Below are 20,741 nucleotides of genomic sequence, written 5' to 3'. Positions count from 1 at the left end.
ACGTTTCCCAAACCAAGGAAGCTGTCTATTTGGCTCTGTTTCTGCAGTGGTTTTTGTTGTTTTTTTTTCCCTCCATGTCATGGGACCTAAAGTCTCAAATGTGTGTGAACTTTTTTAAGTTTGCTATAAAACCTTTCATCCACTTTCATGCTGGATTTGCAAAATTTGGCCATTTTTAAGAAATGTATATTTGATCTGAGTAGTCATGTTATGACTACTCTGCTTGTTACCAAGAGTCTCTGTTAAGAAAGACATATTTATTCCCGTAATTGTTAAAGTCTGTTTGTGTTTTTGGTCACAGCTGACACTTTTTTTTATTGAACTAAACAATAATAAGCATATTAGGACTTTATGAATGAAAGTCCTAGTTTGTTAGGGGTCTCTGGGTCAAGTGTGCATACACAAGCGGTCATCACTGGCCCGTTTCTGAAGTGTCTCCGTGTGTATTGTATGTATTTGCCTACACTTATTTTGCCCCTCACCCACCCAGACATGCCTGAGATTCTTTGGCACACCCTGCAAATTCTTCACTCCTTTTCTTTTGTGGTCACTCTTTTTTTTTTTTCTTCTTCTTCTTTCCCCTAAATGTCCCACTCATGGAAAACCACAACAGCGGTAAATCATACATTTGGTTGAATCTGTACGGGACAGTGAAGCATTCCTTCATCCGCACATGCAGAAAAAGGAAAAAGCACACTTCCAATCTTGACACGTAGAGTTATAGTTGGACTATTTTCTTTGTTTGTCCTTCGTCGCTGAACCCTCCAGCTGCACGAACAAGGTGCTGGTGATGAATGCGCTCTCAAACCATAAAGCTCCATTTTGCAATTGTATACATATGTGCTTGCTTGTACACAATATTGTTTGTTTAGGCTGCAGTCTGTGTTATTTCCAGCTATTGACTGTACAAGGATACCCCCCCCCCACCCGCCCCCTCTTCCGCTGAAACTCTGGAACCAGTTACGTGGTGGCTGTTGTTTTCTTCTCAGCTTCTTCCCTGGTTTAATAGACAAACACACACACACACACACACACTATGAGCTTGGGATCAAGAAAATAAAGTCAAACATCCTGCCTGTAAACCAGATCTAGTCATGCTGATTTTTGCCGCCTTTTGTCAGACGTGTTTTCTGCGTTACTTCACTCACTTCAGCAACAATATGTTTAATAAACCTACTCCATATTTTAAAATCTGAAGAATATGGTTCAAAGAGGAATACATATTTGAATTATATATAAAGTTTATATTATTTTGATGTCAAGTTTATCTACAGATTAATAGCATACTACACTTTTATAATTTATCACAGTCTGAGGGCTTCATTCATAACTGTATCAGAGTTCCCTCTCACTTGGGCACGGGTCACTTTAAAAACATCTGCAGTTCGTGGGTTTGAATGAACGGAAAAGCTCATAAAAGGAATCTGCAATGCAGGCTGCTTCTAAGACATAAACATTTTATGTACAAACAAAAGAACTTGAAATCAATTCTCATTAATGCAGGGAGCTAGACCTGTGCAGCCCAGTTTCTGCTTTGGTTCGGAGCAGCAGAAATAGTTTCATCCAATTAAACTTTGATAAAAATGACCAAGTAGAAATAAGGAATATGGTTGCAAAGATTCAGCAAAAACAGCTGTGCAGCTAAAAGGTGGAACGTGTCGTTAACTCGTGGAAGCAGATCTCGGCGAACTGTAAAGGACCTCGTCTTTTCTGCGGCCAACGAAAACAAAGCAAAAAAAGGTTTGGCTCCTATTGTGCAGCTGAGCGACACTTTTAACGTTCCCGATCCAAAAGTCAGGAAAACATGCAGTTGCGCTTTCTGTTCCGCACGATTGGCCGCAGTAACTGCAAGAGCCTGGCCGTGGAGATTTATTGGACTGATATCTGACAGTTCCAGTTTAGCTCTCTTTGTCTGTTGTTGTTGTTGTTGAACATGAAGTTTCTTCTTGGGAGAGGTGGAGGAGAGAAGAGGACTTGGGAGGGGAGGGGAGGATTGTGAAACAGAGTCGGAGAGAGAAACGGTTTGCTTCAAAAAGATTTAGACAAAAGAGGGTAAAAAGTCAGGTGGGATTAGCAGATGAACAGGAATGCCTGAGAAAATAATAGTGCACAAAGTACGCACTTGATATAAGAAGAGTCTTGCAATTAACGATTATCATGCAAAACATATGTATGTAAAAGAAACGGAGAGGTTAAGTTTTTTTTTTTTGTTTTTTTTTTGGATATGTTTATATATATATATATATATACTCACGATGCAGCGTCTAAATAACACATTATTGCCGCGAAACTCTTCATTTCTTTATGAATCACTAGATCTGCTTCCAGGACCTGTTGTCTACATACGGGGCTGTGTGTGTAACAAATAAATCAGTTTGTAAACAAGACCTCTGAACTCATGACGTCATCTCTGTGCGCGCATCGCAGACACAGCTCCGTGTACAGCTGGAGTTCGCTACTGTTAGTTTACTGTTAGTTATTTGAAACATGTCTGAATATTTGTCAAATTCTGAGGTTGTGGACGACGACTTTGAATATAATGGACGTCCTTACTGTTTTGAGCCAGAGTATACGGCTGAAGAGCTCACTGAACGGAGGACAGAGTGCGTGCACAGAGATGACGTCATGAGTTCAGAGGTCTTGTTTACAAACTGATTTATTTGTTACACACAGCCCCGGATGTAGACAACAGGTCCTGGAAGCAGATCTAGTGATTCATAAAATAAATGAACGAGTTTTGCGGCAATCATGTGTTATTTAGACGCTGCATCGCCTGTGTCCCGCTGTGCCCCGTTCACTACCGTTATATGGAGAAGCAGCTCGCAAAAAAACCCCTAATATCTTCCGAAGGACTCCAAATGACACCAAACTTGCCTGGGTGAGTATACGACCATAAAAAATGCCAGAAATAAGGTCCAGGTTGTAAAAAAACGAACTTTCCCTTTAACAGCATCAGGATGTTCATATTTACACACGTGCATACATTCATCCACACGCACCAAACCCGCCTACATTGCTGTGCATACATACATACATATATATGCACTTATTTATACCTGTATACACATACATACATGTACATACATGTACACTCATCTACACATACATGCATACATAAGCATTCATATACATACATCCATATACATGCATCCTTCCATAGACATAATACACACATAATTCTGTCCATAATTTTGCAATAAATCTACATAATGTGGCTATGCCAATGATTTATAATTATTTATGTTCCTGTCTTTATACATATTTTTGAAATATTTTAGTGTATTACACAGTTTCATTTCGCTATCAAGGTTGTTCCACAGATTGACTCCTTTTACTGAGATGCATCTCTGTTTCGCGGTCGAGTGTTGTGTTGTACTCTGTTGGTAATGTCTATTACACCTAACAGACACATGGCTTTTTAGCTGCCGCTGGGGTCAGATGTTAGAGGTCTTGCTGTGCGACACAATGGAGGTCTTATTTCCAACCCCCCTGATGATGTTTGTCCGTCAGCTGCTCAAAGCAGCGCATCTCACTGATTACAAGCGAGTCCATGTGGAAGGTTCACCCTCATGTTTACTATTCATGTGCGCCATGTGTTTTTGAGTGGCTGTCTGTCTTTCCGTGTGACAGGGCCAGCGCTGCCCTGCCCACAAAAGTGCTCTGTAATTAAGCCTTGATGTCCTCCGCGCTGCAGAAGACTGCAGCGAGTCCTTTTGTGTGCGTGTTGAAGCTCAAAAGAGGCACTCGAGTCACTCATCGCATCGGGAGTGAAGCCATTACTTCAACTGTTGTTGGAAGTAACAGTTTTTAGTTAATACGAACACACTGGTGCTAAGGTGTTGCTCCGCCCATGTGTGGAAACTTAAACTTTTTTTTAATTTTACATCTGTCTTTGTGGCAGAAATTTACGTAACACCATCTGTCTGCAGTTAGCATTAACACTGTGGCACTTTTTGGTTGTTTTTTCTTTTTTTTTTTTTGGTGGGGGCCGCTACACTCTTGCAGTGAAACAATAACCATGAACTTAACGTTGTTGTTCTGTATGGAAGAGTATTAGGGCCAGGCAGGAGAAAAATTAAAATAATATTTTAGAGGAGGAAGATTTTTTTTTTCATTGTGCACTTCGAGAAAAAAGTCGAAATGTTGAGAAAAAAGTCGAAATGTCGAGATTAATGTTGAAGTACAATTTCGAGAAAAAAGTCGAAATGTTGAGAAAAAAGGCTACATTTCGACTTTATTCACGAAATTTTGACTTAATTCTTGAAATTGTATTTCAACATTAATCTTGACATTTCAACTTTTTTCTCGAAGTGCACAATAAAAAAAAACTTCTCTCTAATATTTTTTTACTCCATGGCCCTAATACTCTTCCGTAGTTCTGAAGGGGAACTCCACTGATTTCTTTTTTTTTTTCCCCCACACCAAAATGTGTTTAAACGCAGAGGAGAACATTACTGAATATGTGGGGAAAAAAAGTGGTATCAAGCCCCCCTTGGTTCCAGAGGGACTTGTTTGAAGTCTGGTAATTAGACTTAAATGAGGTCAAATGGTGCATGTCTGCTGCAAGAAACTGCTGTTTATATATGAAGAGCTTTAGTATCAGACCTTTAAATTCTCCTTTTAATCCCTCCTTGATGTCTCTGCTAAGTCTTTTTTGTTTATTTATTTTTGCTGACTGTTCATTGTTATCTCTAAGGAAAAGTAGGGATAAACGTCAGTGAGAGTTTATCCCGACAGTAATATTGGCTTGGTTTCAAACAGTTGCAGAGAAATAGATCTGCTGTATCTAAACTAAACAGAAAAGGTGTCTGATGGCATATTGACACAGTAAACTGGGGTCAGGTGGTCCAGGAGCTGGTCTGCAGGTTAGGTTTTAGTTTGCACTTGTTGCCGGTGATGAAAAGGTGCTTTTAGAGCAGTCGCACTCATGTCACGAGACTGTCATGTAGAGACTTGGCAAAAAAGTTCAGACACACAAACCCCAGTCATTATGTGTGATGTTTGATCTCATGTTTTAATGCTCTGTAGTATTGATATTACAATATAAAACCCAGTCCAGGGCTCCAGACTAAGAGTTTGATTATTTTTGAACACTTTAGCCTCTAACTGATATTTTATTTATTTATTTAATCGTTTGTTTATTTGTTTGTTTAGGGCACAACAACAAAATGTAGGGCCACACCTTAAATCGACCTGCAAGTCAGTAACATGGATTTTCCACATTTCCCTTGTAGTACTTAAAAATGTTTTGATTACGGACAAAATTATCCTTCTTATGCCATTTCTTGTTTCTTTTAATTTTTTTAAGCAGTTGTGTATATATCCCATGAGGTTCATGAATGGCAGTTTCCCCTTGGTACGAAAATATGTTGCATTGAATTTTGTCATCCTCTGAAGAGTGAATGGTAATTTCCCGCTAACGAAATGCTCTGGGGAAAGTTTTCTCTAACATGTCCTTTTGTGTCAGTTTATTTTTTTCTTTTTCTGTTTCTTTTATTTGAAATTCTTTGATCGTGTTTAAATTATAAGCAACCATTTTCCGCAGTAAACTTGGGTTTTCCGACATATTTGGCAACCGACCATGAGCAGAAAATAAAAGTGATTGTACTTGTCTTTTCATTATTTTTCAACCAGTTAAATTTTAACGATTGCAATATGTTGCAGTGGGCAGTATGTGGTTTCCAGAACAGCCTGTGAGCTTGTAAGCCTGCAGGCCGCTTCTTGAATGGTGTCGTCCCGTTCATCTCAGGGTCTGACAGTGATTCTGCTTTTTGTCTTCGGGTAACTCCAGGTCTTATGTCTTCCTCCCCGCAGTCCGATTACATTGTTTTTTTTTAACAGATTAACTAAGAATTCTGCTCTATAAACTAGGAGTTGGCGACATGGCAAATATTTCACAACAAGATGCTTTTTTTTTTTTAATGGGAGGATCACATTTTTTTTCATCTTTTAGACTTGATTGTTTTTTAATTTGTTTTGCAAAACATAGATATAAATTCTGAACTATCATTGGTTTCGAATGCAAAGCAATGAAACCTTTAATGAAAATTGCAGTAATCTGTGAACTCTCTCTGGTGATTGCTTGTCTTTTAATTTTTTACAAACGCCTGTATTAGCGTTGTTTGTTTTGGTCTGGCTGTAGCCTCCGTTAGCTTCAATGTGGCTGAGCTCCTCAGAGTTTGACTTTCAGAGTGCTGTTGACGGGTTTTAAAAAGGTCTGTGGTGTTGACGTCCGAGGTGAGAACCTTCTCTGTGCAAACTTTGAAAGTTAGTGCTGTTTGCACCTTGTCGTGTAGAGAAAAATCCACACCAGCCGTACATCACAGAGGTTTTATTTATTTATTTTTCTTCTCACAGCTAACTCCTCTGTTTTCATTTACATTTTCATTCACAACTTTTTAAACTAAAGGGGATAGACATGGTGTGGGCTTCTAAAGGAAATTGGCTAAAATTCTTATAGTCATATCGCATATTTCTACTTAGAACTGACTGCATTCTGCTGTTGCAGGAAATGGTGTGGAATGATGGGACTCAGGATATGAACTTCAGCCACCAAGTACAATGGAAAAGTGCTAATGTCTCACAATATATATGCATGTGGCTCTGTTCTGTGGCTCCTCACAACATGTGCAATGTATATTTGCATTATAGTGTACATGGAAATACCACAAAAGGTAGTGGAGCATCAGCTACTCTGAACGAGGCACAGGTATTTAACAAAAAAATATTTGCATGACTTCAAGAAATTGTTGCAAAAGGCCACCATTTGGTTGCAGCCTGGAGTCCTGCAGTATGCGGCAACATTTGAGGGGAAATTATTTCACATTTTAATGCATACACCCTCCCTTCACAAACTAATCCTTTCACACACACAGACTAAAAAGTGTAAAACTATTCTCTGGAATGTGGGCTTGTAGCTGCAAGAGTCAGGGAACCAAGTAGGACTTGTAATTTTAATTCAGGAATGCATTATTTTACCTTCCGTCTTTGTTTTGTTTCGTACATTTTATATCCAATGATTTTCTTTCAAAGTCCATGTAGCTACAGTTCAGTTTATGACTTCTGTGTCATATACCAGCATCAGAGATTCCTCAACATGCATCGCTACCGCAAGCTTTCCAAGTCTCACATGTGGCTTGCTCGCCCTCAGGCCGACTAATCCAGCTTGATCTTACCTGTCGTAACCTATACCATTAGAAACTAAACATAACATTCCTTACAGGTGTTCCAAATTATACAGCTTTTGTGTATTGCTCCTTTGTAAGATGATTTGTTATGTATCTAATTACACGGGGTGTGATATGATCTGAGGACAATAATTTTTTAATTGGAACGACTGGAGAGTTTACGATCCTCCTGTGGTATTAAGTTTATGTTTGTTCCAGTCAGGAACACGGTTGGCATGACTCCACGAAAGAATGAAATGTGAGCTCCTAAATGGGCCTTATGTTCTCACGTTTGTGGGGCCAACGCATAACCCCCCTAAGTATTAATGTTTGACTGAGGCTGTGGGTTTTTAAAGTCTTTACTTGCTCCTTTGATGTATTTTTTTTAACCTCTTTCTTTACCTCTCTGTTCATTCCTCCCTCATCCTCCGTCGTTAATCTTATTTTATGTCTCCTTCTCCCCCAGGACGCTGCTGTGACTCTTCAGTGAGGTCCGGGTGACTGGATGAAGAAGGAGCCACTGGCTACCAGAATGGACGTGCTGCATCCTGGCGTTTCCGACAATCCTTAGTCCTCTGGTAAGCAGCGACAGTAAAAGGGCTTCTTTCAAGCCTCAATGTGCTATAGACTTGTTTTTGTTAAGCGGCTGTTTTTCTTCCGTAATGGGCACGTATGGAGAGTGTGAGCTTATTCACAGTGAAGCCTTTTTTATACTTCCTCGTCAAAGCAATGACTTTGCTACAGACTGCAAGAGACGTGATTGGTAGATATTTTTGTCTAATTTTTCAAATCTCTTCTTTATCGTTTAGGTAGAATGATAGTTTGCTACAATGTCTGTAAAAATGACTGATACTCGACACTTATCAGCTCCAACTTGGGTGAAATATACTTTATTTTCTCTTTTGCAATGTCACACACAGGCTCACTTATTCAGCCTTTTCACTTTCACTATTACTAGTTTAGGGTACTTTCACACCAGAACTGTTTGCTCCACTTTAAACTAGACTTGTAGTCAAGACCGCCTAAACCGAGACCAAGACACTACCAAGACCAGAGAGTATCAAGACCAAGACCAGAGATTATCAAGACCAAGACCAGAGAGTATCAAGACCAAGACCAGAGAGTATCAAGACCAAGACAGACCAAGGCAAGACAAAGACTAGTTCACTTCCAGACCGAGGCCGAGACCAAAAAAACCTAGTTATCTATGGCGCTTTTCCACTAGTATCTACGCAGCTCGCTTCTACCCGCCACGCCCCCGTCTTGCGCTTTTCCACTAGGGGCCAAGGCGGGTGGAGCCGTGCCAAGCAGATACTTTTTCTGTAACCATTCTGCCGAGGTTCTAACTGGGCTGAGCCGGCACTATATCTGACGTCACCACCCTCCACGCCACCGATTGGTCGGGGGGCGGGGCCGTCAGACGTCTGAATCAGGAAGCGGGAGTCAGCGCGAGAGCGACTCGCGGCGATTTTATTTTACAGCGCAAACGTCTGTTTGGTGATCCAACTCTGAGGTGCAGATGTTCATAAACCTGGTGGCTGACGAGAGAATTAAAAAAGGGATGTAGACGGGCGATAAGGAACGATCAGATCCACCAGGAGCTCTGTTTTACTCTCAGCCGCTCGCGGCTCCAGCTGATTTCTCATCTGCGCCGACATGAACAAAGGGGTTGTGCAATCGTGTACGTCACAGCAGCTTCACCCCAACCTGCCCACAAACAAACGGGGACAAAACGGGTGGAGCCGGGACGAGGCGTGACGAGCCGAGTCGGGCTGAGTAAGTACTAGTGGAAAAGCGCCATTAGTCATCTTGCGTGAGTTGTAGAACATCAGCACCATCCTGGATTCAGCTGCTTTTGAGGTTGTATTTAACTGCAGCACAATAAAACAGAGACAGTGGGTGTCTTATGTGTGAACTCACTATAAATATTTTCAGTAATTAGCTGATATCAAATATGTGTGGAAATTGCACTACTGCTATTTCTACACTATTTGATAATTGACTCAAGTGCTTTTAAGGATTGACACAACTACTAACTAGTCCCAAAGTCATCTAACAAAATAACCAGCCTCCAACACCCCCCTCCACCTGAGAAAAGTCTAATGAATAGTAAATGTTACTGATTTAAATTGTACTTAATTTCTAGATGAAACGTGAATTTTAAATATTAAAGATACACACAATTACCGACTTGAAATTGCATTATTTACCATTATAGTAGCCAGATTACACTGAAGAACTGGTGATCACAAGGTTTTGTCACCTCGGTGTGTGCAATGGCAATGACAAGACCAAGACCACGAAAAAGTGGTCTCGAGAACTAAAGTCTACTTTAAACGGATCAGAGTTTATTTCCTTGGATAGTCCAGTTTTTTTGGAGGACAAAGCTCAACCGTTGTGGACCAAACAATCGAACTCTGGTCCATCTGAAAACATGGTTCCTTCTGTTCCTTTGGTGCAGATCTGAATAAGCTGGTAGTGACAGCTAACTTTGAATGGCATAGGGTGGGAGTGTTCCCATTGGATTAATGAACAAATGCGATGTGCAAGGAGAAAGAGACTTCAAAACTGCTCTTCAGAAAACCGATAGATGGGTCCGATAGACCGATATGATATGATGATCAAGTATCTAGATATTTCTAGAGACTATGGTTCAGAGTTAAGGCTCCTGTGCTGTAGGTCACTTCCTCTCTTTGGTTCACTTACGGTGGGAATGTAAAGGGACTATCCAGCAATGTAGCATCCAGAGGTCAGTCAAGGAGTTGCTACTTCCACATCAGCCTCAAGACGGAAGCAAGTTTTCCGGTGCTTGGTTTGAACACCGAAGTAAAAACAGAAACCCAGAGATGTGAGGAGGGTGTGGTGTTGCTCCATTGTCTTTGTGCTGAACAAGTCATCCGAACGGGAGTATTTCCGTTTTTGCCCCATGCCAATTAATGAGCCAGGTTTCTTCTTCCTGGTGTTTTTTTTTTAGGTTTTCCTTCCTTAACAGTGCTTGGCAGTACCACCCCACATGAGCTGCTGTTGTAACTGTGTCACATTGTCCAGGCGGTTTGGTCTGCTTTTAAAAGGGCCATGTGAAAATGAACCAAACCAAATAAAGGAGTGTGGTTTTTTGTCTTTTTTTTTTTTTTTTGTATTCTCTGCACAATTGAACCAAGTCCACTGGGCTATCCTGGTGTAAATATCAGAAACATATCAACTTAAACCCACTTAATGTGCTTCTAAACTAACACAGGGCCCAGAGAGTTGCAAAGACGGGCGCAGATTCAGTTTCTCTTTGAATGTTTTGTGAAAAGTGCCATAATATTTTTAACATAAAATAGACTCTTGTAAACCCAGCAGGCTGTTTGGAACTCCTTTTCCTTCCTAAAAGTCTGGCTCATCTGTCATTCTCCTCATAAAAATAGCAATTGTGGTCGTCCGTGAGTGTGAAGTGTATTTGGACCAAACATTTCTAAGGGCTCTGAGGTTTATGGGAACTGGACAGCTCATCGAGGGATAATATACCATCATGGGCTTTTTTTCTGCTTGTGTTTGGACCACTGATAAGAACACTTAGTGGGTTTAATCGCCAGCCAGTGAGGGGTAGAGTCGAAAAAACTCTTGTCATAATTCCTCTGTTGGACATTTGCTCTCGGAGATGGAGGTCAGGCCTTGTGTAGGAACGGTATCTAGATACATCTCAAGGATCTTTACGGTGGCCGTGCTAAACTTATTTTGGTAAATACAACTCAGCAGCCTGTAACTCTTCACAGTAAAGGTTTATAGTTTTCAGTTTATAAATCCATCTGCTTTTTTATGGCCCGCTCCATCCCGTTCAGGAGCACGGTGACGCTGGAGCCGGCCCCAGCTGTCATTTCGGTCGATCACTGGGCCACAGAACAAAATACACACGCAGAACTACAGTCAATTTAGACACATCAGTCAACCTAACATGAAGCCTTTGGGACCTTTTTGAGGACCACAGTATCCGGAGAAACCCCAAGCAGTCTCCGGGAGAACATGCACACTCCGCACTGAAGGACCCAAGCTGAAAGTAGAGATGGGAAACGTCTTAATGTGAAGCTGCATTGCTGCCACACGATTTAGATAACTTCTTTTAATTTGTAGCTATAGTAATACACCTTGTCTTTCCATTAGATTTCATATACTGAAATCTAATGTTGGCCACTTTATTCAAAAAGAGACCTGTTTTCTTGACATAAAAATAACTGGATGATAGAGATGGGCGGTATGGACTAAAAAATGTATCACGATAATTTCTGGCATTTATCCCGATAACGATAAAAATGACGATAAAAAAAATACCAATTCAACTCCACCTTTGTAACTATAAATCTATCTCGCTCTCAGATCCGCCATGTTTGTTACACAAAAACGTCATCAACAGGAATTTATCCTTTTTTCTTTCTTTCTTTCTTTCTTTCTTTCTTTCTTTCTTTCTTTCTTTCTTTCTTTCTTTCTTTCTTTCTTTCTTTCTTTCTTTCTTTCTTTCTTTCTTTCTTTCTTTCTTTCTTTCTTTCTTTCTTTCTTTCTTTCTTTCTTTCTTTCAGGCTCATTTCCTTCCTTCTTCCCTTCCTCTTTTCTCCCTTCCTTCCTCCTTTCCTTGTTTTCTCCCTTCCTTCTACCCTTTCCTTCCTTCCTTCCTTCCTTCCTTCCTTCCTTCCTTCCTTCCTTCCTTCCTTCCTTCCTTCCTTCCTTCCTTCCTTCCTTCCTTCCTTCCTTCCTTCCTTCCTTCTTCCCTTCCTCTTTTCTTCCTTCCTTCCTTCCTTCCTTCCTTCCTTCCTTCCTTCCTTCCTTCCTTCCTTCCTTCCTTCCTTCCTCCTTCCCTTCCTCTTTTCTTCCTTCCTTCCTTCCTTCCTTCCGCTCTCTCCTTCCTTCCTCCCTTCCTTCTACCCTTTCCTTCCTTCCTTCCTTCCTTCCTTCCTTCCTTCCTTCCTTCCTTCCTTCCTTCCTTCCTTCCTTCCTTCCTTCCTTCTTCACGTACCTTGTGTGTGGATTTAACGCAGAACCATAAATCAGCTTTACACAAAAACATCATCAATGGGAATTTATCGTTTTTACTGCGAGATGACAAATTCTTATCGTGAGGAATTTTTTTGACGGTTTATCGTGAATGTTAAAATATCACCCATTCCTACTGGATGAACACATTATCACCACCTCTCTGCCCGCCATCGTTTTTACATCAGGGTTGTTTGTTTATATTCAGCTGTTCAAATGAAATCGTAAATCCCCTCTGCATTTTCTCTTTCTATTAAATGTGCACATGATTGTAAATGTATATAAAACAACTTTATACCTAACAAAAGTGCTGTTAAAATGAATTGATGGTTTCTGGGATCTTGCTTTTGTGATTAGTGCCATGTCTGTCCCACCTCCCAGTGTGATGCTGTTTCCATAGAAACCAGTTCCACATGGATGAAGGTGGTCTCTAAGAGGCATCCCACAAGTATTTAGGGTTCTTTCTGTTTCTGACCGTTGTTTTTCTCTCTGTGGGGTCCAGATCTGCTGCTGAGTCTACTGAACTCTGAACTGTGACCAGTGCCAGTCTGACTGACTCTGTCAGGTATGAAACACACTTACACACACAAGCAAACACACACGTTTTTAAATTGGTCTCATTCCAGTTTCCGTTATGAGAACTGTAATTGACCGACTACTTATTTAAAAATATTTGTTCAACTGTTGTTCACAAGGGTCTTCATGTCCCGCCTGATATATTTCCAAACTGCAGCATTTGCAAACCCTGTCTGCTCGGCTGGACTCGTGAGAACCCCGCGTTATTCTGGGTGTTTAAAAACCTACATTTCACCATGTGTTGTTCTGTCTATAATTATACATGTACTGTAGAAAGGATAAGTGTTGTCATTTAAAATGTGTTTTTCAACTTCTAAACTGAACTTGAAGACTCTTTTGAAACCCCCTGATTGGTTTATCCACAGCCTCCACAGGTTACTGTAATGTAAACGTACGAGTCAGAGCCGCTCGCGGTGTTCTGTCTAGGAAATTCCCCAGATTCTTGTGTTTGACAATCTTCTGTGCGTAGATGGATGTGGTTTGGGCACAGTCCAGCGCCTGCATAGATTCATATTTTTAGAGGAGCCACCGGTCACTTCTGGGGCACTTCTAAACTGCTCCACATCGCTTCTGGTGGGACCAGACTCAGACGACTACATTAGGAGAGTTACACGGTGGCTGCAATTTGCAGTATATCCGCCGTATACCCCGCCTTTATGTACCAGATTACAAGTCCATAAACCTTTCCAGTTTGTTTCACTCAATTCACTTTTTCTGATGCATTTCGTCTAATTTTTTCTATGTATCATATGTTCTCTTTAAGCTGTATTTTAGCATCTTGATGTTTATTAACGTAACAGTGGTGGGCATGTTTACTAGAATGATGCTGTCCCAAATGTTGTTATATTGCTTTTTGACAAATTATTTTTTATCTTATTGGCAGTACAAACATGATCTTCCTCTGATCTGGTAACTGTGCATGCTTTGATGCGTTTACTGACACGCACAATTTCCCTGAGCAGTTTCTCACCTCCCATGAAAAAGCCCAAATCAAGCCAAGATTGGTCCTTCAGCTTTGGTTTTGTCCATGTTGATTGGCTTTGATGTCATTTCTTTAAATTATATCGTTAACAGTAGATTTTGCATTGATTTACTGTAGTTTTCTGCAACCCTCCCAATGCTGAGACTGATGAATCCACACATCTCAATTAATAGGGCGTCTTTTCTCAGTGGTAATTCCACATGAGTACAGAAAGCATTTCAGCTGTATCTGTGGTCACCTGTCTGATTTGAGAGAGATTTGTTGATCCTAGGCAGTATTTACATTGCCTGATATCCTCCCAAAAGGCCCATTAAACATCCTGTATGGCCTTTAATTACAGCAATGCATAGATCCATGGTAAAACCATCTGTCAGCCCAAACCAAGTCAGGGATGAGTGTTCAGCACGCCAGTTTAGACTCATGTAGGTCGCTGCTTTTTTTCGTAGTGTAACTCATCTGTGTTTTGCCTGCATGTTTTTAATGCATTTGTGGATTTAAATTGGTAATTTTTTTTACATATTTCTTTTCTTACTTCTTTTTTAGATCCTCTTGTCTTGTGCCATGATGATGTCAGTAGATGTGACCAATCGCAACAGCCCCGCTGCCACACCCCCCACGTCGCTTAACCTGCGGTCTTCACACAACCAGTTGCTCGCCAGTGATGTCATCAAACAGGGTTCGGCCACTCCTCCCAAGTGTCGCAAAAAGTACGCGCTAACAAGCATCCAGGCCGCCATGGGCCTCGGAGAAGCGGTGCCGCCTTCATCGTCACCGTCGTTATCTCCTTCACAACAGTCGACCCCAAATAACCCCAAGATAGCTAAGAATGGGGTTAACCAACTCCGTAAAGCCGGCCAGGACCACAATAAAAACACAACTGGTCCTGATGCAATGGATGTTGAGAGTAATTCAGAAACTATAGCGGATGATCCTAACGTCAACACAGTAGAGGAACATGATAGTTGCACACTTACCAACAATGACAGAGAGGAAGATGACTTTAAGGTTGACGTTGAACTGCTGACGCAAACTACCGGTGACGCAGAGTCCGAGCAGGTGACAGAACCGGACATGGACTGCAACATTAACACGACTACGGAGCCCAAACTGAATAGCAAAACGGAAGATCTGGACTTGAACGTCGAGGCAGAGGAGGCCGATGACATCAGCATTCTGTCTGAGAAGGAAATAATATCAAAGATGAAGATCGGGGAGGATGAGGAGGCGGAGGAGCAGGAAGACGAGGAGGAGACGCCTTTGCTGGTGACCAAAGGAGAGACTCCAGTCAAGAGCCACAAAGTTTCTCCAGGCCTCGAGCTCATCTCCGACCTCCATTCCAACTTCATGGTCCTCCAGTCGGGGAAAACCCCCGCGCTGCCTCCGCCGCCATCCCCGCCGAAGCAGCTCAGCCCGGAGGACGTGCCCCTGCTGTCCGTGGCCTCCTGCCCCTCGTCCTCGTCCTCTTCTCCGGAGACCAAGAAGGACAGAAGGACCGGCGCAAAGACGGACTGTGCTCTGAACCGCATCCAGAACCTGAATCCCAGTGATGAAGAGTTGAGCTGGACCACGCTGTCCCAGGAGAGCAACTCACCTGAGGAGACAGGTACTTACATGCACACAAATCATCATCTCTCTGGCTGCTGCCGGTTACTGCCATCTGGAATCATTTCCAGTAGTTGGCAGCGACTGGTGTTTTTTTCCCCTCTTCTTTTTGGACTATAACGCCAGGAAACTTATGTTTATTCATCTTTTTTTTATTTTGTTTAAAATAAAAATTAAAAAAGAAAAAAAAAAACTACCGTAACAGCTGAACGCTCTGGCTCTGTAGACCATGCAATTAGGGATGGGCGGTATGGACTAAAAAATTTATCACGATAATTTCTGGCATTTATCCCGATAACGATAAAAATGACGATAAAAAAAATACCAATTCAACTCCACCTTTGTAACTATAAATCTATCTCGCTCTCAGATCCGCCATGTTTGTTACAAAAACGTCATCAACAGGAATTTATCCTTTTTTCTTTCTTTCTTTCTGGCTCATTTCTTTCTTTCTTTCTTTCTTTCTTTCTTTCTTTCTTTCTTTCTTTCTTTCTTTCTTTCTTTCTTTCTTTCTTTCTTTCTTTCTTTCTTTCTTTCTTTCTTTCTTTCTTTCTTTCTTTCTTTCTTTCTTTCAGGCTCATTTCCTTCCTTCCTTCCTTCCTTCCTTCCTTCCTTCCTTCCTTCCTTCCTTCCTTCCTTCCTTCCTTCCTTCCTTCCTTCTTTTTTCTCTTCCTTTCTTCTTTCCTTGTTTTCTCCCTTTCTTCCTTCTTTCCTTGTTTCCTTCCTTCCTTCCTTCCTTCCTTCCTTCCTTCCTTCCTTCCTTCCTTCCTTCCTTCCTTCCTTGCTTCCTTCCTTCCTTCACGTACGTTGTGCGTGGATTTAACACAGAACCATAAATCAGCTTTACACAAAAACGTCATCAACGGGAATGTATCATTTTTACCGCGAGATGACAAATTCTTACCGTGAGGAATTTTTTTGACGGTTTATCGTGAACGGTAAAATATCGCCCATTCCTACATGCAATGCTTGAAAAGGAAATAGTTTTAATTTTGTAATTAATGGTAGCATCATTTTTGTTTTGTTTTGTTTGTTTGTTTGTTTGTTTGTTTAAGATCAAAACGAGGAAAAATAATAGGATTCATGTACTGCAAAACTCTTGATTACTGTGGGGAACTATCTCTGTTTATAAAGCTTGAAGGTTTTGAGGCAGGAATGCTACTGAAGGAAAAACAAACATTTTCTTCATACCACAGTTGACAGCTCAGCTTTTTTTATTTATTTATTTTTTCATTTTCATCATAAATCTTCGATTTGATTGTAGTCTGGGCTCTGTGCTGACCGTGTCATGGAGTTGATGTGTTTCTCCTTTCGTTTAACCATCTTTGCTCTGTGGGTTTTCTCCGTTGTTCATTCTGTTATTAAAGTTGCATTGAGTTTTCTGTCCCGGCGGTTTAACTCTTTCTCATAGTTAACTTTGACCTTTTCCTCCTCCAATCTTCCCATTTTGTTCGTACTGGCTGTAAATTTTAGCCCAACATCTTTTCACTCAGTCTGTGTTGAATTCACTGTCCGAACCAGTTTTACAAACCTTTCCTTTGTTTCAGAGGACGGCTCTCTTGTTGGGGTTGTATGTCCTCAGTTGGTGCAACAGCTTGTCAAACTCTTGAAAGGCTTTTTTAACTCAACACCCTTTATACATGCGGTATTTAGTATTTGTTGTAAAAATACATATTACAGTGTGATAATGTCATATTTTTTCTCTTCTTATTTACAAAACTGTTTTGTATTTTTTTCAATATATTTTACGTATCCAGTAGAACTGCCGCAATTAATCGACATAGTTGACGTAATCGATGATGAAAATTCGTCGACGACAATGTTTCTTGTCGATGCGTCGACCACCTTTCATTTATTTCTTTTTTTTTTTTATTGATCTTTTTATAAGAAACAACATACACTTAACACATGGAAACGTGTAGTCGAACAGACGCATTATACATTGTCTCCTTTTTTTTTTTTTTTTTTTTAAACACACAAAACCTAACAAAGGAACAGAGTCTCTGTAGCGTTAAAAATTAAATAAACAGATGAGCAAGAAATGAAACTGGAAATAAATAAAACATAAAAAAAAACAAATTAAGGAGATGAAAAGAAAATTAAGGGAGGGGGTGGGGTCAGTCGGTGGGTAGAGTCTTCAACGCGGTGAAGTGGTCTATGAACGATTGCCATTTGTGAATGAATTTAGCTGAGTTGCCTTTTACAGAGTATCTCACCTTCTCCAATTTAATAAAAAACATAACATCACTAAGCCAAATAGAAATAGACGGGGGCCTGGGGGATTTCCATAAAAGTAAGATACGACGTCTTGCTAAAAGGGATGTGAAAGCCAATACTTCTGACTGTGTGTGGCTGATATGTGAGGAGTCGACAGTGAGTCCGAATATTGCTAAGAGAGGGGCCATAACAACTTTTTTACCCAGAACTTTAGACATGATCACAGAATAATCACTCCAAAATTTCTGTAACCTAGGACAGGAGAAAAACATATGACTTAAATTGCAGGGAGAACCCTGGCATCTGTCGCATAAGTCTGCAACATTCGGATATATTTCCGATAATCGGGATTTTGATAGGTGGGCTCTATGCAGCACCTTAAATTGAATAAGTTCTAATCTAGCGCAAGGCGTGCTAGATCGTATGCTACGGATAGCTTTATCCCACAGCTCCCCTGTGAAGTCAAGGCCCAACTCTCGTCCCCAACCCTCCCGAGCTTTATCTACAGAATGATCATCAAATGTCATACACAGTGCATATATCTTAGATATCAGAGACTTTTGACTGAGTTTCATAGTTAGAAGATCATCCCACGGTTGGTTCGCAGGAAGGGAAGGGAAGCATGGAAACAAAGCAGAGGCGCAGTGTCGAAGCTGGAAGTAGCGAAACAAATGGGAGGCAGGCAAATTGAACTTTGACCTCAGATCTGAGAATGTGGAAAAGATACCATCCTTATATAGATCCCTGAAGTGCTTAATGCCCCGGTTGTACCAAATCATAAAAGTGGTGTCTATTAGTGATGGAGGGAACAGATGATTCTTAGTAACAGGTGTATAGATGGATGGAGAAGCAAATTTAAAGTGGCGCCTAAACTGTGACCAAATCTTAAGGGAGGAAAGCACCACAGGGCTATTTGTAAACTTAGAGGGATTCAATGGTAAAGAGGAGGAGAGTAGGGCCGTTACAGAGGATGAAGAGAGTGACTGAGCCTCCAATCTGCACCATAATAACTCAGGAGACTGAAGCCAATAAATTAGTTTGTGAATATGCGCTGACCAATAGTAAAGCATAAAGTTTGGTAGTGCTAGACCCCCATTAAATTTAAATTTTTGGAGAAGCGAATACCTCACTCTTGGTGTCTTACCGGCCCATAAAAAGTTGGAAACAATTTGGTCAAGTGATTTAAAAAAAGATTTTGGTAGAAATAAAGGAGTGCATTGGAACAAAAAAAGAAATTTAGGCAATACAGTCATTTTCACTGTGTTAATTCTTCCTATCAGCGACAGTGGTAGGGAGTTCCACCTCTGTAAGTCCGCCTTCACTTGAGTTACCAGTGAGGAAAAATTAGCGGTGAAAAGAGAGGGCAGAGTGCGGGTCACATTAATCCCTAAGTATCTAAAGCCCGACGGGCTGAGTTTAAAGGGGATATCAGATTGTTTGAGTTGTAAAGCAGAGGAGTTTATGGGGAAGCATTCACACTTGTTAAGATTGACCTTATAGCCGGAGAAGGATCCATAATTCTTCAACAGAGATAATATTGGTGCAATGCTGGTTAAAGGGTCAGATACATATAAAAGGAGGTCGTCTGCATAAAGTGACAATTTGAGTTCCACATTGGACCTAGAGACTCCGCGAAATAGAGGAAGAGTTCTTAGAGCAATTGAAAGTGGTTCGACGGATAGAGCGAATAGCAAAGGGGAGAGAGGGCAGCCCTGTCTCGTGCCACGTGATAATGTAAAATAAGTGGAGTAGTTGTCATTGGTGTGAATGCTGGCCTGAGGGGAAGTGTAAAGAAGTCTAATCCACGATATAAACCTGTGTCCAAATCCGAATTTATGAAGTGTTGCAAAAAGATAGTTAAATTCGACACGATCAAACGCTTTTTCAGCATCAATTGCGATAACAACTTCAGGGAGTGGAGAAGAATCTTTAGAGAGAATCACATTAAGAAGTGTACGAACATTATAAAAGAGCTGGCGTCCCTTGATGAAACCATTCTGCTCCTCAGATATGATGCTAGGAAGGATCTTATCAAGACGAATTGCTAGCGCTTTGGCTAAAATTTTGACATCCACATTCAGTAAAGACAAGGGCCTGTAAGAAGTGCATGATTCAGGGTCCTTGTCCTTCTTCAAAAGGAGGGCAATGGACGCCTGCATTAAAGAGGGAGGCAATGAGCCATGATCAAGGGACTCATTGTACATTGAAAGTAAAAGGGGGGCTAATTTGTCTTTGAATTTTTTGAAAAACTCAGCTCCGAACCCATCGGGACCAGGGGCCTTGTTGCTTTGCGTAGCTTCAATGGCGGCAGCAATTTCTTGCAAGCTGAAAGGAGCATCGAGGCCATTAGCCACATCCAAATTAATAGTAGGGACAGTGATATTATCAAGAAAGGAGGTCATTTCTGCTGTGTCAAGTGGAGATTCTGACTCATAGAGAGAGGAGTAGTATGACTTAAAAATTGTGTTGATGGCGATTGGATCGGTGGTAAGTGTGCCATTAGAATCTCTAATGCTGGGAATCAGTCTCGACGTTGCTTGCCTTTTTAATTGGTGAGCCAATAACCTGCTTGGTTTATCGCCGTGTTCATAATAGTTGGCATGAGCGCGTAATAGGAGCCGTTCAGAATCGGCTGTCGCTATAAGATCGAATTTTGACTGCAAATCAAGCCGTTGTTTCAGTAAACTCGGACTTGGGTTAACTGAGTTTAGTCTGTCTGTGTCCTGAATTTTAGATGTGAGCTCCTGTAATTTAGCCCTGCGGATTTTACTGGCGTATGCTGAATAAGAGATAATCTGTCCTCGCAAATATGCTTTGAGTGATTCCCATACTAGCGAAAAACTGGTAGAGTCTGTTTTGTTTAGTGCAATGAAATCATCTATTGAAGCAGATATAGAAACATTAAATGCATCGTCGGATAAAAGCAATGGATTAAACCTCCAGGGAGAAGAAAAACGGGGGCGCTCAGACCATGTTATATTCAAAGTTAGAGGGGCGTGATCCGAAATAACAATTGGGTGGTATATGACAGAAGTAACTTTGGGGAGAAGAGAGCCATCAACAAAAAAATAGTCAATACGTGAATATGACTGATGTACTTGAGAAAAAAAAGAGAATTCCTTATCTCCAGGATGTGAGAACCTCCACGGATCAACAAGCCCGTTCTTGACTGTAAAATCGGTAATAGATTT

The 20,741-nt window shown here is 41.0% G+C and overlaps 1 protein-coding gene across 6 annotated transcripts in view; it reads left to right on the top strand.

Moving 5' to 3' along the window:
* The window catches only part of apbb2b (amyloid beta (A4) precursor protein-binding, family B, member 2b), a 71,561-nt gene that overhangs the window by 14,650 nt on the left and 36,170 nt on the right, over positions 1–20,741 (top strand). For all 6 annotated transcript variants that reach the window (XM_061707234.1, XM_061706987.1, XM_061707152.1 and 3 more), the window contains exons 2-4: positions 7,633–7,744; positions 12,676–12,738; positions 14,275–15,334. In XM_061707234.1, the coding sequence (XP_061563218.1) occupies positions 14,293–15,334 (1,042 nt within the window). In that variant the 5' untranslated portion in view covers positions 7,633–7,744; positions 12,676–12,738; positions 14,275–14,292. The remainder of the gene's footprint in view (positions 1–7,632; positions 7,745–12,675; positions 12,739–14,274; positions 15,335–20,741) is intronic.

Source organism: Cololabis saira, chromosome 1, assembly GCF_033807715.1.
Source record: "Cololabis saira isolate AMF1-May2022 chromosome 1, fColSai1.1, whole genome shotgun sequence".
Classification (NCBI taxonomy): Eukaryota; Metazoa; Chordata; class Actinopteri; order Beloniformes; family Belonidae; genus Cololabis; species Cololabis saira.
This window is presented reverse-complemented; position numbering and strand designations above follow the sequence as displayed.